Source organism: Phalangium opilio, unplaced genomic scaffold (genome assembly GCF_054372755.1).
Source record: "Phalangium opilio isolate 3A_F unplaced genomic scaffold, DU_Popi_V2 ptg000113l_1, whole genome shotgun sequence".
In the NCBI taxonomy this organism is placed as follows: Eukaryota; Metazoa; Arthropoda; class Arachnida; order Opiliones; family Phalangiidae; genus Phalangium; species Phalangium opilio.
The window spans coordinates 5,895,882-5,919,184 of record NW_028324209.1 but is presented as its reverse complement, the minus strand read 5'-3'; the positions used below and the strand labels follow the sequence as shown (position 1 = coordinate 5,919,184).

The 23,303-nt window shown below is 38.4% G+C and overlaps 2 protein-coding genes and 1 long non-coding RNA gene across 7 annotated transcripts in view; 1 reads left to right on the top strand and 2 right to left on the bottom strand.

The window, feature by feature from the left end:
- The window catches only part of Trap1 (TNF receptor associated protein 1), a 44,053-nt gene extending 40,235 nt beyond the window's left edge, over positions 1–3,818 (bottom strand). The window contains exon 1 of the mRNA XM_089852562.1: positions 3,627–3,818. Within this exon, the coding sequence (XP_089708688.1) occupies positions 3,627–3,786 (160 nt within the window). The 5' untranslated portion in view covers positions 3,787–3,818. The remainder of the gene's footprint in view (positions 1–3,626) is intronic.
- Positions 3,819–4,417: 599 nt separating this feature from the next.
- LOC149623553 (uncharacterized) overlaps positions 4,418–23,303 on the top strand; it is a 74,385-nt gene continuing 55,499 nt past the window's right edge. Inside the window, exon 1 of one of the 3 annotated variants that reach the window (XM_089852559.1) lies at positions 4,418–5,974. In XM_089852559.1, coding sequence (XP_089708685.1) covers positions 5,816–5,974 — 159 coding nt within the window. In that variant the 5' untranslated portion in view covers positions 4,418–5,815. Of the gene's footprint in view, positions 5,975–9,308; positions 9,810–23,303 lie in introns of those variants that run through there. The other 2 variants (XM_089852561.1, XM_089852560.1) reach the window with 2 other exon arrangements.
- Positions 9,410–14,888, bottom strand: LOC149623555 (uncharacterized). Of its 3 annotated transcripts, XR_016374750.1 has the most exons (3): positions 14,764–14,888; positions 14,463–14,518; positions 9,410–11,569 (listed from the first exon to the last, which is right to left on the bottom strand). It is a non-coding gene; the product is annotated as an uncharacterized LOC149623555 (long non-coding RNA). The 3 variants fall into 3 exon arrangements; XR_016374749.1 differs by lacking the exons at positions 14,463–14,518; positions 14,764–14,888 and adding an exon at positions 13,083–13,464; XR_016374751.1 differs by lacking the exons at positions 14,463–14,518; positions 14,764–14,888 and adding an exon at positions 11,647–11,990.

Below are 23,303 nucleotides of genomic sequence, written 5' to 3'. Positions count from 1 at the left end.
AATGTCACGTAGTTAGATACCAAGCAACCAATCAACAACGTCTAAGTAGTGTCACGTTCAATGGATGAAAAAAAGGAAGATGAAATTAGTTTACTTCCCCCGCGTGATTGATTTGATTCGTGTTACCATCAGACTTAAAAAGATTTTGATGCCCTCTACTGATTACCATAGTTGGTTCTCTCTCTCTCTCTCTCTCTCTCTCTCTCTCTCTCTCTCTCTCTCTCTCACGAGGGGATACATTCGTCGTGTCTCGATGTAACGGTTGAGGAAATGTATCACGTGGGATTATACATTGGTTTTTCAATGGGATCATATTTGTCAATTTAAGTTGGAAATTAGCCGTATTTTATATCGTGGGAGTATATGCAAATATCCGTGCAATTTTTCTTTTACAACAAGCCTTGCTAATAAATTATTAACTACATATCCGGCAAAATGGTTTTACTCAGCAACGTTAAAAAACGGTGGATAAAATCAGGAATGGGAAGAAAAAAATCATCCTTCATCTTAGCAACCATGTATACATACAGGGTGTTTCTGATAAGTCTGCCATAAATTAAGGGAGATGTTATGTTCTTTGGGCGATTTTGAGTTGAAAATGTTCCATGGCATTATCCCGTCCCTGTCCTGACCCTTTATAGTTTTACTATATCTATGTCCCTGTCACCGTTTTTAAGATATGATTTTAGTATTTTAGGGATGACCCCCTTAAATTTAATAGATAGTTTTCACACATGGAGGATTCATACCATTTACACCAGGAAGCCGGGCTATCTGGAGCACAAAAGCAGACGGGGTTTTGGTCCGCCAGATAGCCCGGCCTCCTGGTGTAAATGGTATGAATCCTCCATGTGTGAAAACTATCTATTAAGAAACTGAAAGACAATGATTTGTAATTTAATCAAGGGGTCATCCCTAAAACACTCAAACCGTAACTGGAAAACTGTACGATCCGGACGGCAAAATGGAGATAGAAATTACATTTTCGATTCGAAATTGTCCAAAGAACATCCCCCTTAATTTATGGATGCAGACTTATCAGAAACACCCTGTATATATGTATAATAGATATTCCACTTAGTACCACTGAAAAACTAGTAGATCATTTTACATAGCAGCCATAAACATTAATTAGGAAAATGCATTCTTTTTCGTTAACAACCATAAAGATTAACGGAAAAAAATGTATTATTTTCGTTAGCAAATATTAGAACAACCCTCTAAAAGACTAAAACCAGCGTGGAAAGCAAAATTTTCCTACGCAACCCAGTAGATAAATTGAATCTTTTCTTCTTAACAACCGCGGGAACCTATTCATCCAATTCTACATACAAACCCTCAAAAAATCAATGGAAGAAACCCTCGATAAAGAAAACACAAATTTTTGATAGGGATTTTTCCAATCAATTACTTGGCCCTTCTGATTATTTCAACTTTTTCATCAAAAAACCCCATATTCTCCAGCCAACTAAAAGCCTATTTAATAGTTAAGAGGCACATAAAGTAACGCCTCTTTGAAGTCTTTGGCGGTAAGGCAACGGGACCCTATTGGTAAATGAGTTGGGAGGGACTCGAAAAATATATTTTGAAAAAGAAGAAATACATATATTTTTTTTCTTTTTCTTACGATTCTTATGAAACATTTGGCAGAGTTTTGAAAAGAACCTTTCACGAGACTGACAAGGTTTCTTTATGGAAGAAAATCTTAATAGCGATTTGACCCCCAGGGGTCAAGTTGTTTTTCCGCTATTGTGGAACCTTTTCATACATTTTTTTTTCTAATTTCGATGCTCCAATGAAAATCACCGTTTAACAACTTTACAATAAAAAAAAAGATGAAAAATTCTTTTTCTTAAAATAGACCGGGTGGTCCGCTAGTTTTTTTGATAAGAAAATCCCGATAAATTTATCTCTCCATTCTATTCCTATATTCATTATTTAACTTTGGAATTTTATAATTTGTTCTTTAATCAAAGTGGATGGATGGCAGATGTCTAAATTTAAATATTTTAAAGGAAAACTTCAGGTAACATAATATTATACCTTAAAAGAACACACTTTTTCTAAATATATAAGGAATTAAATATTAAAATAAATAAATGATATCTTATTACAAAATAATTAGCAGTTAATTAGTCTTAAAAACAATCAAGGACTACTGCGCCATCCGCCATTGGTTTAGCGGCGTCTGCTAAACCGAACCTCTTACCCCTACTGGATTGGTTGAATTCTCACAGACTGAGAGGGGTAAGGGGACACATTCCGTAACAATTTCAATTCTTGTTATGCCAAATAATTACCACGTTATATCAAAGAATACTGGTTTTTTATTTCAATAGTTTATTTAACGCTAATTTATTAAAAAAAAATAATAATAATAAGCGGTATGATTATTATTTAAAATTACTTATACAGGGTGTTTGTGAAAGGTCCATCAATAATGAAAGGGCGTATTTATTGGGCCATTTTGAGTCGAAAATGTTCTATGACATTTTTCCGTTCGGGCCACTGTTTTCAAGTTATGATTGGAGTAATTTACGGATGACCCCTTAAATTTAATTAAGAAATTGAAAGACAGCGCTAATTTAATGAAGGGGTCATCCCTAAAATATTCAAATCATAACTCGAAAACCGTGGCTCGGACGGCAAAATGTCATAGAACATTTTCGACTCAAAATGGCCCAATAAATACGCCCTTTCATTATTGATGGACTTTTCACAAACACCCTGTATATGGATAAGGTTCCATTTAGTGTTTTTCTTTTAAATACCTATTCCTAAATTACCTAGAGAAAATTGGTCCAGTTATGAAAAGACGTCTCACGATGCCAATTAAAAACTGGTTTTTTTTTCTTCGTTTTTACATACGCTTATTATTTCCCCTTCCTTTTAAACTAAAGTACTTTGATGATGAACGCGTTTATTTGCAACGAAAACAAATTTTGAAAATCCAAGATTTTCCTGTGAATTTTTTTTATTTATTTCTGTGGTTGATATATATTTTCACGACTATAAATAAGTTTCGAAAATTGTTTTGACCTTTGGAAAATTATAATACAAATCTAAGAAACAAATATATTAGCGTGAAATAGTTTTATCCCTGAACTATTTTTAATAATATTTTAAGGACATTTTGAAATATAATAAGGGGTTTATTTTATTTAACTCATTTTTCAGCATCTGTTATTCAAATATTTTCAAGGATTTTTAAGTTTTTAGAGGGTGGTATTAAGAAATTTTCGTATAAAACAGGACCTAAACAAATTATCAAACAGATAACGCCAATATTATAAAAGAAAATCCAACTTTCCATAGAAATGGTCTATGGGTAGTTAGCCATACTTTTAATAGATGGCGTTACTACCCCATTCGATCAATTTAAAAGTCGTCTGCTACACATCACGTTATAATTTTGTTTAGGCTTATGGAAAATTTTTGTTTTGGACTTAATTTTATCAGAAAATTTGGCAAATTTGGCTCAGAATTGACAACTTAAGTTATAATTACTAACAAGAAACATATTTTTGTATATTTTAACTAAACTAACAAGAGTAACTTGAGTTACAACGCATCATACAGGTATTAGCGGGTGCAGGAGGGTAAATAAAAATAAATTTAAATCTTACCCATGCTGGTATGTGCTTGGTTGACTGATTTTACTCCGTTACTACTAGCGCACCTTAAATAATTAGCGTTAATAGCTAATGTATTGAAATGTCTATTAATACGCGGTAAATTAGTAAAATTTGAAAGCCGAAAGCATGACTTCACTATGAGGGCCGCCATTTTTCTCGATTGCGGTAGAGGAACGTTAACAAGCGTGTGATAATGACAACACTTTCGCAGAATCGATTATCAATATAATACTTTAGATCAAAAATAGGCATAGGTCTTTTAAAACAATATTGTAGTCTAAGTCACATAATAGACTATAATTGAGAGTTTAATTAGTCTACATATCAGATAATCAAAAATAAACATTTGTATGTACAAAATATATTTATTTAAAAAAAATTAAATATCCTCTACGCAAACAAATGGAATGTTTCCAAAAACCCCGTACGTAGAAGAAACTGTGTGTTAAGCATATTATTAACCTAAATTCCTTTTGTTAAAAACATTTAATACATTTCGCAAAAGTTTTATATTATAGCACATTCATTTACACAAAACTCTGAAAAACAAAATATATTATTATTATAAATTCATATTTTAGTTAAAAAGGGGGCATAGGAAGAAGATTTTTTCCCTTGATTAAAATTAAAAGAGCGAAAGCTTTTTTGTTTTCTGTGTTTGTCTACACCATACATAAACCTACGTCGTATTTTTCTGGGTCAGTGAATTATTTTGGCTGGTGTACAAATTTTCTAAGAGAAAAAGATAAACATTGTTTATGAAAATATTTTTTCGTTTTCTGGACTTCATCCTCTAAGGTGATATGATATTTTATGGTTGAAAATCATCTTGAAAATATTTGACACCATAGAAAAATGAGCTCGGAAAAAACCTTGAAATCTTGCCCACTATCACAAAAGAAAGCCCGTCAAATAACTTCTCAGCAACGCAATTTGAATTTTTGAAAGCAAGAGCGTGCTATGGAAAAGGTATTCGCTTGCCCCCTCCCTACACTTTACACCACCGTTGTTTTTGGTCGAGTTTTTAGGAGTTGGACGCGCGCGGGACGAACTACATTTCGGGGAGTCCCGAAAGTACCACTATGAGTCCTATGGTCCTAACCCACCCCGCTATAAGCTTTATAGTATTAAGGCAAAACTGAATCCACCCGCTGTTTTTGGTACGGGGTATAATATATATATTGCCGTCCCCCCTGTCCGATGCCCGAGTTGAAGCGGCTTTCCAAAATATTCTACGTATCCCCCGAACATCACCGCGTCTCTTTTTGGCCAAACGAATTTTCACCCCCTGCCAAAAATATTTTTCGATAAACGCTTGGCCCTTCGGTGCGGCGCGAACGTACGGCGGGAGCTTACTAGTGTTTTTGTGTACCACGGTCTTCGCGATTCTCCACTACACTACACTACAGAAATCAAATGGATTAAACGGAAGATTGTTTTTGCGCTTGGTATTTATTCGTTTATGTTGAAACTACGAGTTTTATCTCGGAAAATTTAAACGTATCTATTGTGATTGTGTGTTTTCGCGACACTCTTAACTCGAAAAAGTCGCGTCTGCGCCGTGCTTACGGGATGTTTAACGTTATTCCTCATTGGTGTTAAGCCTCGGTCGGCACGATCGTCACGCCGACTGGCGCCGGGATTAAACCTCCTCCTCTTCCCCGTCGTGGATTCGAGCTGTTTCGGAGTAAAATCGAGTCGCCTCGTCGCGACTGAGAAGGACGGGTGACCGCGTAAGCCTAGTCTCAGTGGCGTTTAAACGGCTGTTTTCGTAAACGGATGTGTGCCCCGCGAGCCGTACATTTAGGAGAAGTAGCCGCGGCTATTCGTACGTAGTTTGCCCCAGTGGTCCATCGCCCTTTACGGTGCAGTATTCGGACTGGTCAGTAAACCCTCGCGGTGCGGGTGGTGCCGACGACGATCGCCGGGATCCCCTATCCGCTAACACGGCCGTTGGCGAGGGTCACGGCGAAGGGGGCGGCTCGGCCTGGGGTTGGGCAGGCTGGCCCGGTCCGACCGGGGCCGCCCCAACGGGACCGACTGGAGCTCAACCCGGGGGCGTGGGTGACCCCCTCCCGCCGAAGAAACAAGCGGTGATCGAACGATTGCGCCGGAGATTCGAGCTTTGTCGACGGCACCAGGATGACGTATACCCCCGGTACGAGGCCGCGGCCAACGGCATGTACGAACGGGAGAAACAAGAGACGTTGCTCTTACGACAAAGGTTCCACGAGTCCAAAGCCAAAAAGGCCAAGAAAGGTGACCATAAGAATGCCGCCAAAGAAGCGGCGGCGGCCAATAACGGAGCCAACGCTGACAATCAACGGAGTCTGCTAGCGGTGAGTCTCATTCAAACCCCCCCCCCCTTTTTTTGTCTTCAAAATGGGCTTGTCACATCTTGACCTTCGACCTCTTGGCCCTATAGGCACGTGTAGTTTTGGCAAGGCATGGATTTTTTGGGCGCATACTTGACTATAGTCAGCGTCCTGGCGATGACAGCTGATACATCTAAGATAGTTCTTAAAGTGTTTTGAATCAATAAAAATTCTAGAAATAATCCTTTTAAATTTAAAACCATCCCATCCTCGAAAACTTAATTGAAAATGAAAAATAAAAGTTAAATGTAGAATTCGAGGAACTTCTAATAACACTCTTCTACCTCGTTTTATAGATTAGATTATCAGCTGAGCGAATTGCCGAGGTTTTCCATTCTCATTCTCGCAAGTCATAGAAACATAGATAAAGTTTTGTTTTTTTTTTTTACAAACTTTTACAAAAGGTAAAAGGAATTTTAGGGTAAACAGAAGTTTCTCACAAGAGAGAAAAGTCAGAAAAACCTCATTTTCTTTGTCGCGGAATCCGCTGCACGAGCTCGATATGGGTGAATGACCATAGCGAGTTACAAATAATTTAAAAAAGAGATACGTTTTTAAACAGAGATCACTTTTACCTACTTCCCACAAAAACAAAACCAAAAACCCAGGGCCTTCATCCAATTCACTTTAGCGAAACATGTGATTTAAAGCAGGGTTCGTACACGACCTGGAAATTCTGGAAAACCTGGAAAAGTCAGGGAAATTGAAAATGGGCCTGAAAGGTCAGGGAAAAGTCAGGGAAATTTAAAATGTACCTAAAAAGTCAGGGAAATGTCAGGGAAAAATATATTGGAGGGAAATTTAAAGTTTGGATAACAGTATAAGGGTGACCAGAAAATGTGTTGTCTGAGGTATGACCAGAGCCTCAAATTCGCGGAGTTCGCTTCGCTCGCTCCGGTTATTTATGATCCACTTAAATTTAAATTTAAACGAATTAATTGGCTAATTTTTGTAACAAAAACTTGTGCAAAAATGTTTCAAGTGAATTTAGATTGGTTTTCATATATGTTCGTCATGTATGTTGTTGCAAATGGTCAGGGAAATTTGTGGAATTTAGTCAGGGAAAACCTGGAAAAGTCAGGGAATTTCATTCCAAAAATTTTGTACGAACCCTGTAAAGGGAGTACAACACAAAGTTTGCTCTAATAGGGAGCTAACAGTTCTGACCCTGAAACGTCACACCCTTCTATCTCTTACTGGAGTTTCATCCCCCCTAACAGTATTCTACGCGCAAGAATACCAACCAGAGAGGGGCTGCGTGACGTCAGACTATCTCTTCCCCCTAGCCAGTTGTTAGCTTCCAATTTCCAAACCACTCTAGTGATATTGAGGTGGTCTTGCACCCTTCGAATTTCAGAGAAATATCTGCTAAGAACCCTCAGAAAAAATCAGGGAAATCAGTTTTTCAAAAAATGTTCGTATGAACCTTGGCCTTTGCACAAACCATTTAATTATATCTCCCAATCTTGTAACTCCACGCCTACAACCACTCTTATCTGTACTTTCCCGGTGTCACGTGACCAAAAGTACCAAAAACAGGCGTCGAAAGAAACCAAATACGTTGTTAATGAAGCTTAATTTTACTATAATTTCCTTAAAAACAAAATAAGAGGCTATTGAAGGCTAATATCATTTAAATTTAAAATTTTCCCTTATCTGTATTTGATTCCAAACGGTTGGGTTGTAAAACTAAACACGGCAATAACACAAGGGGGCAGGTCAGGGTCAGGCCCTGGCCCTTTTGGCAGTGTAAACACAAATAAGCCATGCACGCACGTGTTTAAAAACAGGCGGGAGAACCTGGTAAAGTAGTAAATACTAGATTTTATTTAGTCATTATCTGAACATTTCTATCAAAAAAAAAAAAAGAAAAAACTTTTAAAAGTCTTGTCGAAGAACACCGGGAGCAATTCTAATTTATGGTTAGGGATGAACCCGATTCCTTCCTTCCATTCCCCATCCCTGAAAAGAGCAAAGAGAGAAGAGAGGCTACAAAATTTTTCCATGTTTATCTGAATATCTGGACATCACTTGGGGGAGAGGGGATCCCGACTTCAGCAGCAGAGCAGGCGCTTAGCAAGCTTGTAAAACGGAAATTATTCGTGTCTTACATGAATAACGTTTCATTTCTACTAGGCCTACCATAAGTTTATAAGATACGTTCCATAAGTATGACATACTTCGTAATGTTAGAGACTTGCTTTTAGATCTAGTTCGAGAACGACCAGCGAGAATTGATTGTCTACACTCGGTAAATTTTGCAAGGCTTCCATCTACTTATTTAGTCTGTATTAAGCCTTTGACAGCGCCTCACCAGGCGTCGCTTTACATGAATCTACGACCTACTTCAATCACTTCGTGACAAGCTCCAGTTTGTAACCAGAGATTAACAAACTTATGGTGAACATATCTTATAAAATTATGCTAGTACTGACTGACCTTCTGACCCTTACACCGTTCGAACTCCCCCCCCCTTTGTCTAACTGTTCAACAGTTTGTAATAATTCCAGTAAGACAGTTACGTAATCGGTATACAATATTCATTTTTGAAATGAATAACTTCATGTTTGTCTGATAAGAAGAAGGGCTGGGAGAAAGCTGAAAGACGCCTCTACTTACTGGTTCCCTCCGCGCTTACATTCTGCCCAACTTATTAGTAGCCTATCAAACGCGTGCTTAAAACGTGCCATTTTACTAAATACTTAATACTAGCCATAGGGTAATCACAAATATTAGAGAGGGAGAGAGATATTTAAAGTTTTTCTTGCTTGATCAATATTACAGATATTTCTGCCATCTCTAGAAAATATAGATAGATAATGCTCCACCAAGAATGGCTCCACTAAAAGGCCTAGAGAAATTTTCTACACCGTTTTTGAACTTTAACCACAGTTCTTCAGGGTTGCCAGAGCATCTCAGGTTTCGATCTGAATCGAACTGAACTACAACCCTTTGCAGTCTGTTGTAGATAACGGTTAAATTAATTGCACTCAAAAATGACTGGCAACACTTGTCTGTACACTATTTATTACCTTAGTAGTTTTTTATTTTCTTTGTAAGAGGGTTTATGCAACATATACTGCAGATACGTCACAAATAGTTTCAGCCAATGAGTACTTAACATTTGTCGCCATTTTTTTTGGGGGGGGGGTTAACTTTAGTACAGTGTTGTCAGGCCTAAATAGTCTCATTTGCCGCCATTTTTAGGGAGGGGGGGGTTATTGAAGAGGGATAGTTTGCGCTAAAGTATGTCTCTATCTCAGGTTTAACTTCAGTACAGTGTTGTCAGCCCAAACTAAGAAAATCTTTCAACTTCTGCGCCCATCCGTTTATAAATTATAATCCAAGGGCATAGAAAGGGGGTCCAATTTGAGTGTTGAAGATTCCACCATTCCAACAAAGAAAAAAAAAAAAAAAAAAAAAACAAGTTTGTCACACGCTGGGCGCGTTCTTGGAAACGAGAGCGACCCCCAAAATACCTCGCTAAATTGAAGAACTCTTTCGCCCCTAAAGTAGATAACAGTTTATTTGCACTTCCTAAAGTCCAGATCTATTTTTTCTTGCGAAATGGGATGTCCCAATACCATAATTTGCCGTGAAAGAAAAAACCCAAGCCCGTGATACTCGCCCCCCATCATTTTTTTGGGCATTAAGGACTTTACAGTCAGTCTTTTTCGTGTCCAGTTACCGAGCACTACACGGTTATTTTAACGCGGTCGTAATGAGAACCCGTCTACTACCTCGCCATGAATCTTCTTCTAAAGTTGGGTCCGAGCCCGTTGTTACCGACACCACGATGGTAAGAATCATTTTGGTTATTTAAAATTAGGTTCAAAATTTTTTACGCCTTCAACCTTGATTCGCTGTTAATTTTTAGATATTAGCCCGTAATTTTAAAACGTAAAGGTACTAGAAGTTGATATTTTAGCACATAATTTATTTTAGCCCGTTAATCGATGCTAGATTTTTATTTCGGACCGCAACTTGACGCCATCTTTATATTTTAGCCCTAGATTTGATACAAGATGGTTATTTCAGTAAATAAATGTATTCGACCGCCGAATAATATTTTAGCACGTATTTTAAACGCCGATTTAATAATATTTTAGCACGTATTTTAAACGCCGATTTAATAGTATTTTGGCACGGAATTCGACTATTAAGCTGTTTGTTTAGTTGAAATTAAGAGGTTAAAAAAATGTATTTTAGATTAATTTGAAATGACGTGAGGCAATGACAAAGATTCGGTAGATAGTTTTCACTGTTAGGGCTACAGAAAATTCACCGTTCTTCTCTTAGCTTAAATTTTAGTGCTGTGTTGTCAGGCGCTCTCTTAGCCATGCAGGTTGGTTGGTCAAGTACTGCATGATGAGTCCAATTGAACTTCTAGCCTTTCTAGAATCTGCAATCTCTGTTGAATCACTAACGGCCTGATATAAACCTTAACTCCATTTAGTGTGAACTGAACTATGTATGCTGTTATTTAATTTTCTTCAAATCATACCATATTTTTTCCAAAATATAAATGTACAGAGTATTTCTTATAAGTATGCTATGTTCTTTGGGTGATTTTAAGTCGAAAATGTAATTTCTATGACATTTTGCCGTCCGGGTCACTGTTTTCGAGTTATGGTTTGAGTGTTTTAGGGATGACCCCTTAAATTTAACGAAGATACTGAAGGAAAATGATAATTTAATTGATTGGTCATCCCCAAAATACAATCTATATTTTGCAATAAGGGCCATCGTTTTCGAGTTATGATTTGAATGTTTAAGTGATGGCCCCATTAAATTAAATTAGAAATCATTGTCTAAATCAGTTTCTTAATTAAATTTAAGGGGGTCATCCCTAAAACACTGCATCCAATCATAACTCGAAAACAGTGACCAGGACGGCAAAATATCATAGATGTTACATTTTCGACCCAAAATTGCTCAAAGAACATAGCCCCCTTAATTTATCCCAGACCTATCAGAAACACCCTGTATAGTGTATACCCACACCACTCTTATCAAAGAAGAAAGAACATTCCAAAATTTGAGTGATAAGCGAAATCGGGCGCGTATTTTTCCCACAGTGATTTTACCAAAATAAACAAAGGAAATAAACAATAACTGCATTCTTAAGTAACTTAAAAATAGTAAAGGGGATGTATTATTAATTAATTTCTTATTCACGCCCCCCCCCCCCCACACAAGTTAAGGCAACACGCGCGTGTGGCGCCTTTAGATGGTCCCCGGGTTAAGGGAATAAACTTTTAAATATTGCTTCGTTTTGTTCAGGATTCTCCGTATATCCGTTCGCGATAATTATTGTTTCGGAATTTTGAACCTTTTTCTTTTTTTCTGTATCGGTAACGGCAAAGACGTCTGCGACATTTTAACTTGTTATCGTAGTTCCAACGTAGGACCACTGATATCAATGGTTATTAACGGTACCAGATTAAACTGTCGGATGAGTACTCGAGTGAAGTTGGGAAAGAGATTTTTCGGAGAACACGTCCGGTCTTCCCAAGGTCTTTTTGTCGGCCCCGCCGGGCGAATACTTTCAAAGCTCCCCTAAAAAAAAAAAATTAAAATTTTGGTTACAAAACGCCATCACTCTCATAATATTGCGCGGATTTTCATTTCGTTACCTCTAGATTAAGTGAAGTAACTCCTGTTCAATTTAATTTTATTTTAACATAATTTGGGAAAATGTTACTTTAAATTTTTAATCCCTAAACAATTAAGAGTACTCGGGTTTTTTACCGATTGTGTAGAAACATTTTTATTTGGGAAATAAGTCGACCAACCTGTAATAATTTTAGCACTGTCAAGGATACGTACAACGTGAACCCTATAGACTAATGGCACCCCGTGTTATTTCCCCATACATGTTAATAGAGTCAAAGGAAGGGGGCTGCCATTACTGTATAGACCTTTTTAGACGAAAAAAAAGGGGGTAGGCAACCTTGATACATTGCCGTCTCTGCGCCCTCTCGTGATACAAAACGCAAGATGGAAGGCAGAGTTTTACCCCCGTGTCTTTCCCTATTAGTTACATGGAAATTGTCTATTGAATTGAATAAGTGACTGGCCCCTCGGTGTAATCCATTTACCGTGTGTGCTATTACCGAGTGACGACCCCCTCGAATTTGAACCAATTTGAATAATTAATTTTGTAATCTAATCTATCATCCTTTTCATTCATCCTCATTAAACGAATTTTTTAAATTAAATATTTCCTTAAATCTTAAACAAGCCATATAAATTTCTTAATTTAGTTACGCCCTTTTTAACGACCAACTAGCAATTTCTTAATTTTATTTTTTTTTTATTTTTACTAAGTATTTAAATAAGAGCGTTTAACGTCTAGATAAGCATCCCTTTTCAAGCTGTAGATGTATGACTCTATCTCTATAAAGGACAGTTGAAAAAAAAAATATGAAAAATAAAACATTTCGTGGAAACGTTTCGAGTTAACAGTGAACGCGCGAGCGATATTCCTTCTCCGTAATCTAGAACAAATAAAAACTTGTTTACCTCCCTTTTCTAAGAGGTCGGGGAGAATTTTAAATAGCTTTCTTGAAGTTTCTCAAATCGGAAAAGAGTTGAAAAATTCCATTTATAAAATAAGATAATTTGTATCAAAACGCGAGGGGCTAATCACTCGGGCCGCTTAACTGTTACACCTCTAGTTGTCTTTAAACGAGTCAACAATCTCAACTATAGGGAGCTAACAACTGGCTAGGGGGAAGAGATGGTCTGACGTCACGCAGCCCTCTCTGGTTGGCATTTTTGCGCGTAGAATACTGTTTCCAACCGTTAGGGGGGATGAAACTCCAGTAAGAGATAGAAGGGTATGACGTTTCAGGGTCAGGACTGTTAGCTCCCTCTCAGAAGTCTTATTGTGACGTCACCCATGCTTTTTAAGCCCATAGAAGAACCAACTCGGTACCAAACATGGCCCCCTACTGACAAAGCTAAGTCTGTGACGTTTTACCTTGGCACTGACGTCACGACTGAGATAGCTCTACAGTCTGCTACTACGAAATTTCTCGTGACGTCACACTTTCCTATCTCTTAATACCTCGGTTTGGCCACCATATTGGAAATCTTCAGCTCAGGCCATACCAATAGAGAGCTTTCAGTTGGAGGAGGAGCCGAGTCTCGTGACATAATTTACGCTGCCATATTGGTGGGTTTAAAGCAGGAATGAAGCTGAGACCACCCCCAATATGCCTACCAGAACAGCGATAAGATTTGGGAGGGTGTGACGTACTACTATCACATCTCTGAAAGCTCTCTATATTGACGTCACGTCGACGTAGCTCCTCCCCTCTCAGTACCACTCTATTAGATGAGTCAAAAAATGCAACACTGATAAAAGAAATCGGATCTCACTAACTCTTTTTAATTTGTGATTCATTTCATCTAATTTCAATTTACACAACCCAATAGATAGTTTTCACGCATGGAGGATTCATACCATTTTCACCAGAAGGCCAGGCTACCTGGAGAACAAAAGCAGACGTGTTTTTGTCCTCCAGGTAGCCCGGTCTCCTGGTGTAAATGGTATAACTATCTATTAGTTAATTTAAATCATCAATAGTTGTACCAAAATGTTATATTCGCCCGAAAAGACATTTATACAACTTTTAGCACCCATGTAAACTTTCAACAAAATCTGATAAAACCACTAATTTAAAACCCCCGTCATCAATGGCATTTAAAATGAAATCCAAAAAAAAAAAAAAAATGAGTACGTCCCAAAAAGGTTTTTAACTTTCATTTCATCGCGAATTCGAGACACTAGTTATCTGAGAAAATTGTTTTCGCGATGTCTTGAAGAAGTGAAAGAAGAAAAAAGAAAAAACTAATATCCCAATCCAAGGCCATTATCGAATTAACTAAACTCGCTTGCTCATAGCATCCTCCAACCAACCAATACTGTTAAACTTATGTCTCCAAACGGGAGACGACGGTGGTGGTGGTATATGGTGACGTCATTCGAGTTTCTCCCGCCTTTTCTATTAAATTTTGCGCCACCATTAATGGTAATGGGTAGTTATTGCTTGAGGTATTGTGATAATTGTTTTCGAATGAAGGATTTTAGCTTGGATAGATTTATTCCTCTAAATCTTAAGCGATGGCGTTTAAAGGAGCTCGAATTTAATGATAAGGGAATTAGGGAAGTGATATTATTATTTGCAACTATATGTATAGAGATGACGTATTTTGGGGTTTTGTGTTAAAGCAATTTAGTCTAGACTTTTACGGTTAATCTTCGTTAGCCAATAATTCCAGCTATTAAGTCGACAAATTAACATTTTCTACTGGATTTTGGGTTTTTATTTTAACTAAATTGAAGAGTTTAGAAATAACTATAATTTAAAAATAATTTCGCTGTTTGTTCATGACATAGTTGAACTAAATATAAATATTCATTAATATAAACAAAAGTACTTACTTCACTCGCTATGAATATTTCTGGGTGAGAGCTAATAAAAAGCTGTTTAAAAGGGTCTGTAAAGAAGGCATCGTTGGTGGGTAAAATTATTTGAAATACGTCATAGGCACGTGACTGATAAAAGACGTGGTTCAAAGAAGCTTAGTTCGTTTTATTTCGAAAACTACAACTTCTGTGAAATGGAGCTGCAATTATCTTGCGAAAAACAAGGACTAGATGTCCAGTCCCCACTCTGTGTGGAGTCACTGTGTTTTAGCGTCACGTGGCGCCTGTGACGTATTTCAAATAAATTTTTACTCACCCGCTGATGTTCGTTTTATTTCTAAAACTACAACTGTGAATTGGAGCTGCAATCTCGCAAAAAACCAGGACTAGATGTTCAGTCCCCACTCTGTGTGGAATCAATGTATTTTAGCGTCACGTGGTGCCTGTGACGTATGTCAAATAATCTTTTACTCACCCGCTGATGCCTTCTTTACACTCTCTTTAATATTGGCAGTTTTGGGTCTGAAAAGGAATGTCCAATCCCCGCTTTGTGTAGAGTCATTGTATCTTGGAGTCACGTGGTGTCTGTGACGTATTTCAAATGTTTTCCCACCCGATTATGCCTTCTTTATTTACAGTCCCTTTAATATTGACATTTTTTGGCCTAAAAAGGGTAGGAATATCTAGAAAAGTTCGTAATTTTTGTGGCAACTAATAACGATTTGTAATGCACGCAACTAATTAAGTTAAATTAAATAATGGACATATATAAGGGTACGGAAGCTTAAACAACCCCGAGAGTTTGGGAAAGTCATTGCGATATCAGTAAAATTTACGAAATGTGTTTCCCTAATCTTTTTTTTTTCTTCTTTTCAAAGGCAAATTCCTAGTAAGTTTCTAAAGGTGCGTTTTCAAAGGCGCGTGTTGAGGGTAAAAATCGAGCGGGTGCGAGAAAAAATTAAAAATTCTCGAACCCGCTCCACGAGCAACCGTTTTCATTAAAGCGATATTTTTTGCGGGTGCGAGTAAAAACCGCGAGCGGGTAAAAAAATCGCTACCCGCTCCGATCAGATTCAATTAGATATTCTCGCTAAGCGTTTTTCTTTCTCGCTTAATGTTTGTTATGTCATATTTTTCGTATAGCCAATAGGAACGTCGAAAACTTTGGCGCGTGTTTCAAGTGCAGCGCGAGACTTAAAAGTCTACGTTTTAAGCCTAATTATTCCGAGTTTTAAAAGTGAATATAAAAATGGGTAAAAAAAATTCTTAATAAACGAAAATATATATAAAAATGGGTAAAAAAAATTCTTAATAAACGAAAATATATAACTAGGCCTAATTCGAGCTGAAAATAAAAGAGTTTTAGATGAAAATAAAGAAAAATTTATAGATTTAGTTAGAAAAAGAGACATTATATGGAGCTTATCGCCAAACAGATTTAGAGAGAATAAATGGATGCAAGTAGTGACGAAAATGGAGATGAATAGTACGTTTTTTTGTTGTGTTTTTCTTCGGCTAAAATGTTTATTATTTAGAAAACTAATGCAAAACATTTACTGAAAAATTAGGCTTAACGCTCTCTCTATGCACGTTTATCGCGCACATGAAAACGGTTGACAAAAAAGTATCGCTAACGCAAGCGATAGCGAGAAAAAGAAAATTTCTTGGCGAGAAAAAAAAAATCGCTCGGTCCGCTTCTCGCTAAAAAATACCCTCAACACGCGCCTTTGAAAACGCACCTTAAGTGTAGGCAGCGGCTACAGGGAAGTACAATTTCAATAATTTTGGTTTAACGAAGCTTTTGGCATGATTAAAAACGTGAAGTTTTGTAAATTAGTGAGAAATGCGAAGCGTGTAGTTTATAGGGCTTCGCGATAGGAGAAGCTCCTTGGGATTAGCATTGGTCGACGATTACAGCGTGCCAAACTCGCTCGCGGGAAGAGCCACGCTCATTCCCTCCTATACTACCGTTAATAATTTATCCATGGCACGTGCTATATTCCTCTTAATGGGCTAACGCTAGCTCAGTGCCCAATATTACCTCCAGAAAAATGATTTTCAGGAAATTTGCGCCCGTTGCCTTGGCAACCCCTTATTCCAACTCCCCCGCGCGCTTTCTCCGGAACGTTTATAGGGGGTGCGGAAGCGCGCTAGATTTGAATTGAACATGAAGTCATGTTGCGCGCCAAAATCGAATAAAGGCGCCAACAGATGGTCTTCTTATATTGCTTTGTTTCCCCCTTGTTTTGGGTAGGGGGGTCGCCATACTGTTTTTTTGTGAAATTAATTCTCGTAAGTCAAGTTTGGAAACTACTAAATTTAGCAACATTTATGGCCGCTCAAAGTGTATAGTAACATTTCTGACAAAATGTCATAGATCATTTTCGACTCAAAATAGCCCAAAGAACATCCACTTTAATTATGGTAGACATCAAACGGACTTAGTTAATTGACCTTCACAATCGGGACATTTCTACAAATACGATATATCTGTGAATAAAAATATAACAACTTAGTCCTTTCGTTATATTTTCTTTCTCATTTAAACAAATGTTACTCGACCTTCTAATCTAACCTATTTTAAAATATATATAGCGACGTCACACTTCAGACGTATATTTTTTTTAGCAAAAAGGAACCTATAAATAAGTCAACCCCAACTAACCCCTATATATACCTAATGCCGTATTAAGCTTAAAAAAATAAAATCTACTTAGTGGATTTTTCAGTCAGACGAGAAAGAGAAAGAGAGAGAGGGAGAGGTTTATGCCAATGCACCCACGCTCTGTTTTGCACGAGATTCGTTTGGAATATTAATTCTTTTCTTTGGGCTAGGACAAAACAAAACGCGTCAGAAATTTCAATTGGGGATTCTTTTATCTATCTATAATTCGGGCCATGACAACCTAACTTAACAGTATGGGATAGAACTACGCGGAAAGGCTATTTTCCCATTAAAGTAGTTCGATACACGGGCTGGCCATTTAGAGATATGGCACCCCTTGTAACTTTCCCATAGACTTTAATACAATCAAAACAAATCTCCGCCATTATACCAAATGGACTCCTTAAACAGTTTCGCGTACTTTTATGTTAAGGAATATGCAGAAATCTTTTCACTAACTTTGTCGACTTGGGGGAGAAGGAGGTGGCAATTAGTTAACACTGTTATTTTCGGGATAATAACGAGCTGAATAATTATTTTCACCGTACACTAAAGCTTGGTTGGTATAGTACCAGAAATAGTTTAAACCGAAGATATCGTTGTAGGTGTGGAGATCATAATCGGTGCTTCGTGACGCAAGGTGTGTTTCATTAGTATGATACTACTCATACTTTGTAATGCTAGAGACTTACTGGGAGCTAGTTCGAGAACGACAAGCGATAATTGACTACAGTTCGGTTTTGCAGTCAATCTTCCTATTTAGTCTGAACTAAGCCTTTGACAGCGCCTCACCAGACGTCTCTTTACGAGAATCTATGACGTTTCACCTACGTCACTTCATGACAAGCTCTCAGTAACTAGTGATAAACTTATGGACCGTATTTCACGAACTTATGGAATTACCATGTTTTATAAAACGCAACTGCTTTGAAATTAATAGAAATTAGTAATAAATAAGACTCGGATAACGTGAAAATCGGTGTATATTCAGTCCACCAGTATAGCATATGGATATTTGATAATTTCGGGTTAGTCTGGTTCCAGTCATGAGGATTTATTGACCTTGAGAACCAGGGTAAGTTGGGGGTTGTTAGAAAGTTGGTTTAGTTTTCTTCGGGTTTTCTTCCTTTTCTCATCAGGGGTCTACGTGACGCCCTGATATTTGAAAGGCTACTTTTTAGTGGGCCCCACCAGAAAAAGGCCCCCCTCTCGTCGTCTCTTCTCTTTTGCCCTCCGCCGCCTCTTTTGCTCTGCTTTAATTTTTTCCCGATTTTTTTACGCGCAAAGTAATACATAATTCGAACGTCACTTTGTAGGCTTTAGGATAAGAGGAAGCAGATTAAGGGGTCGTGTATTAAAGCCGCTTTCAACTTGTTGACTGGCTTTATAGGCCGTGAAAAATGCTAGGGCATCCGAGGGGATCGCGGAGTAATAGAGAGAAAGGTTGATGGGTAATTTGGGAAGACCCTTAGTCTTCCAAAACTTGTTAAAAACCGTGAATTGTCGGTTTTAGGGCTGTTGAATCTCTGTTCTCTTTGTTCGCGCTGTACCACCAAAGAGGGTATAAATAAGAGGAGTTGAACACTGATAATCTGGAGAGTTTTCATTTTGGTGGACGTTTTTCTCTCAACTTCCGGTGTGCTAACTTCTTTCTCTGCTCTATTATTGGTTGAAATATCGTGAAGGGTATATAGATATGGAGGATTCATACTATTTACACCAGGAGGCCGAGCTACCGTTTGCTTTTTGTGTGTAAACTATCTCTTACGAGGAAAATTAATGCTTTGCTACTCCTATTGTTTAAACTGCATCTTTGCAAAGTTCACGGTGAAAACCACCTAGAGGGGTACGTGCTGATACTTATGTGGCCCCTGTAGGATAACCACGTCTATTATTGTCCCCTAAAACCGGTGTTTATTGCTGCCATGGTAACGCGCGAAGTGACATCAGAAAATTTTGATTTCTTGACGTAAAGGAAAATTAGGTTGGCTTTAACTATCAATGCTCATTACATACACGTTCGAGCTTGGAATTGCATTAGACGCGTCATTGGCGCGGTACTTGTTGGGGATTTTCGAGTTATAAAAGACTTAGGAAGGCAGGCAGGCAGGCGCTTGCGCGATATTGGCAACATTGCCACTTTGTCCCAAACTAGGAAGCGACCAATTACCTAGTTCCGGCTGCGCGACTCGTAGTTTAACGCGTTTCGGCGGGAAAGCTTGGTTGGAGCTTAGCTTCCAACGTGTTGAATAATTTTCGGGGCTTCGGTGATTTTAATCAGTGGAAAAGGTATAGTACGGAGATCGAGCGAGCGGACCACGACGTAGTATACTGTACATTCGGCCAGGGTCTAGCGTAAATCAGCTTAATCGATGCGCCGGCCCCCTTGAACGCCGTTTCGCCGATCGAACATGATAGGGATTCCGAGTCCAACCGACTCGAACCCGCCCCGCTAAATTTTCATAGACATTCGAAATAAATGTCCTGTGTTCCTTCCTTTTACCCGTGGATCAAAATCATTATTCATATCGTACTTAAAGTATATCTAACTAATAAGAGTTGAGAAAGTGTTTATTGAAGATGGAAAGTTTTCCATATTGAAACCCACTTCTGACAAATTTTCTATCTCTGTAGGTTAGTTGTATTAATGCGCGAGATTGGAGATTGACGAGAGTGCGTTAAGATAACAGCTCCGTTATCTATTGATACTATTTACATTTATCGGGTAATTTTAAACATAAGAGGCGAAAAATGGCTTTTAATTTCAATTAACATACAGGTGACATGATTAGAGCCACTGTTGTCTAAATATATTGGATAGTTTTAACGTTTCCAGTATCCAATGATGATCCGAAATAGAATATTCCATAAATTAATTGCGAAACCAACACACAGGTTATTTCCTTAGCGCCAAGAGGCAACGCCAGACGGCGCTCTACCTTCAGCGGTGGTTCTTGGCGCGAGATAAATAACTCTAGGAGTCAGCTCCGCCCCTGTGGTGTTTGCTTCTCTTCTGGCATCAAGGGAATAGTAATGATCTTCGAAAACAATTCTCAAATCTTTGTCTGATATCTATGAGTACTTCCTGACGACGTTAAGCCTGACCCTTTTATCGAGTTTCACGCTTCAGACTAGGGCGCTGCTATATACTTGGATTTGTAGTGTAGGGCTGGCTATATGAAGGGAGATAGTCAAGTCTCAAATTGGATCTTGTATCCTTGGAAGGGTTCTAGTTTGTCGGTGGAAACCCCTTCTCCGTGTTACTCCTCCGTTTCATTTGCTACATGGAGATAGATTCGTGAACACTATAGACTTCAAATCTAATCTACTCGCCTTCAAGCTCTCTCTCTCTCTCTCTCTCTCTCTCTCTCTTGGAAACGGGATGAAGTTGTATTCACGGTTTTCGCGGAAAACAACTCATATTTGCGTCTCTGTTCCCGCCAAAATGTACCTCGACCTCAAGGCAGGCTTTTCGATTTTTCCCGCAAAATCCACACACCACATTCCCACAAACACGGCCACTGATGTCCCACCAAAATGTGTCTTGCAAAGTGTATAGCTTGACTTCCAAAATCCACGCCACACATATACACCGTTATTTAATTTTCTTAGAATAAACAGCTAGGCCACTCATGTTTGTGATTTCGCCTAAAAACGTCTTCGTCACGTGATTTCTAGGGACAGCCCTTAAACGAAGCTAATTTTCATCGTACTAATTAAAACAAATCCCTTGTTTCTCTCTCTCGGAATTTCTTGGCGAACTTTATAGTGTCAGAAAAGTGAAAGCCAACCCAAAAGCACTCATCTTTTCAAGTATTTCTTTAGGAATTATGGCATTTTTGCTTTAACTGCAGCGTAACGTCTTAGGAAAAGAAACTAAGCTCTTAATTAAGAAAATACTGAGAACTTCCCAGCAGCGCAGTCGGAAATTCGAAATAATTACGCCAAAAAGACTCCGGTAATCGTTAAATTCATTAAAACTAATTTTCATCGTCCTTCGTATAATAAGGAACAAGATTCATTAAAATTGTAAGTTCCTTTAGGCCTTGGCCAGATTTAAATCTATTAGCAGCTAACAACAGAGCCAAGTTCCCTATTGATTTATGTGATTCGCGTGATAGACCCGATTGTAAATGTTTCGTCGCTCGGCGATAACCGACGTAGTTTTGTAACTTTTGCCACGAATATTTTGAAATTTTCAACATTGACAAATAATAAGACAAACATTAGATAGTGTCAATCTGCGTGAAATTATTGGGTTTGGCCTCCTTTATAACGCTATCTCGTAAATATAGCTGATTCCATCCTCTTTATTGTCACTGGACAGTAAAAAGAAAAGTTCGTAGGATTCGCGGACCCCAGGTTGGGTAAAGAGAAAAAAAATAAACGCTGTTCATCTTAAGTAGTTAATCAATAATAGCCCATGATTAACGTCGTTATTGTACGTCTTCATAGGTGCAGAGAGTGGGAGAAATTTATTAACATTTGGATATAGTTTCTATTTTTAATACATCATTTACCAAAAATGACGAAATAGAAGTTTGTTCTAGATCCAGGTGATATTTTTTTATATACACTTTGGGAGAGCAGACTTAATCTTCGTTGAATCCACGGGATTATCAGGTAATCTGGATTCCCAGTTTCGTGGGCAAAGTAAACTCGTATCTGGCGATAATCTTTAATCCCGAAACCTCGGCAAAAACTCATTTACCCGAGCCGCCTCGCGCGAGGAAACTTCAACCCTTTTTCTTTCGCTCTTTGCTTAAGGAGAACCCCACCGTCATTACCACGAAATGTCGAACTATTGGTACAGTAAAGAGGCCCCTCATACTCTTTGGCCATCGAATGAATGATACATAAAAAATATAGAAGAAAAAATAAAAGAAACCGGGTCCTACAGTAATTCTTTCCCTTCTTTGGAATAAATTTCTAGCCTTCAAAATTGCTTTTTTTCCTTCTCAGCTTCCTCGATCCCCCATTTTGCTTCTCATAAGGTTCGAACATGGACTTTTAATATACAGGGGACTAGATTTGGGTTATTGTATTTCCTCCGTTTCAGCCTCGGTAGCTAACTGGTAAACATATCCATAGTGTTACCAGGAGTGTTGGTGAGTCAAGAGATTACATAGAGAACGGCTACCAGTTCAGTATCAGTCGGTATTTGACCAACTTGACTCACACAGACGGCCTGACAACACTGCTCAGAAGCTGAAGCTGAGAAAGGGGGAGGAATTTTCAGTAGCCCCTTTAGTGGAAACTATAGACTAGTGGCGGTAGAGAGGGGCGTAGACTGTGTATCCCTCCATCTGGGCGCTTTCTTGTAAGAGGGGATACTGTGCGCTCCTAGTAGGCGGATGACACTGGGTATGACGTTTGCATACGTAGTACTGCCATTACTCTATAGAGAGCTGCTAAGAATACTGTCGTCGCACCAACTCTTATCACTCGGTTCTGGTGACCATATTGGGAATCATCGGCTTTAATTGGTAGTGTAATTTAGAATCTACCGATATTGACGTCATGTCACGTGACTCCTTACCCTCAATATACCGTCCACCCTCTCTCATGATCGCCGTTTGCGAAGACCCCGAAAACGAGTATAAATGTTTATTCAATTCGATTTTTGTCCCTTATTGATTTTAAAGTCAATGTTCCTTATGGGAAAGGGGGCAAACTTTCTGTTTCTTGCCCCTCCCCTCCCCACCGCCTTGTCGCCCTCTCTCCTTTGCACTCTAGCCCCTTCCTCCTTGATTTGGCCGATATAAATCAAACGGGGCGATGCCTCATCTGCCCTCCCAGCTTCTTTCAGTTCACACACACAGTCTAAGAAATGTTTGCTACCAACACTGAAACTTCTCCTTTTTATTTTTTCTCACCCCGTTTTTATAAGTTTTTTTCTTCTTCCTCTTAAAAGGAAGCTCTCCCTCGATTTTTACCTCGATTCTTGAATAATGTTTTAACGTAATTGCGCATCTTAATGCGCGCATTTACTAACAGTATCGTGGAAAAGTACAAATATACGAAAAGGGATGAGATAATGTACGCACCGTTCTTACAACAGGGGTGAAAACATACTTACCTGGGGTTCTGGGAATACTTGAAAGTCGGGGATTTGGAAAATGGGTGTAAGAATGTCAGGGAATTTGATATTGGTTCGGTAATGTTCCTATATGGTATGATTTAATTTGTTG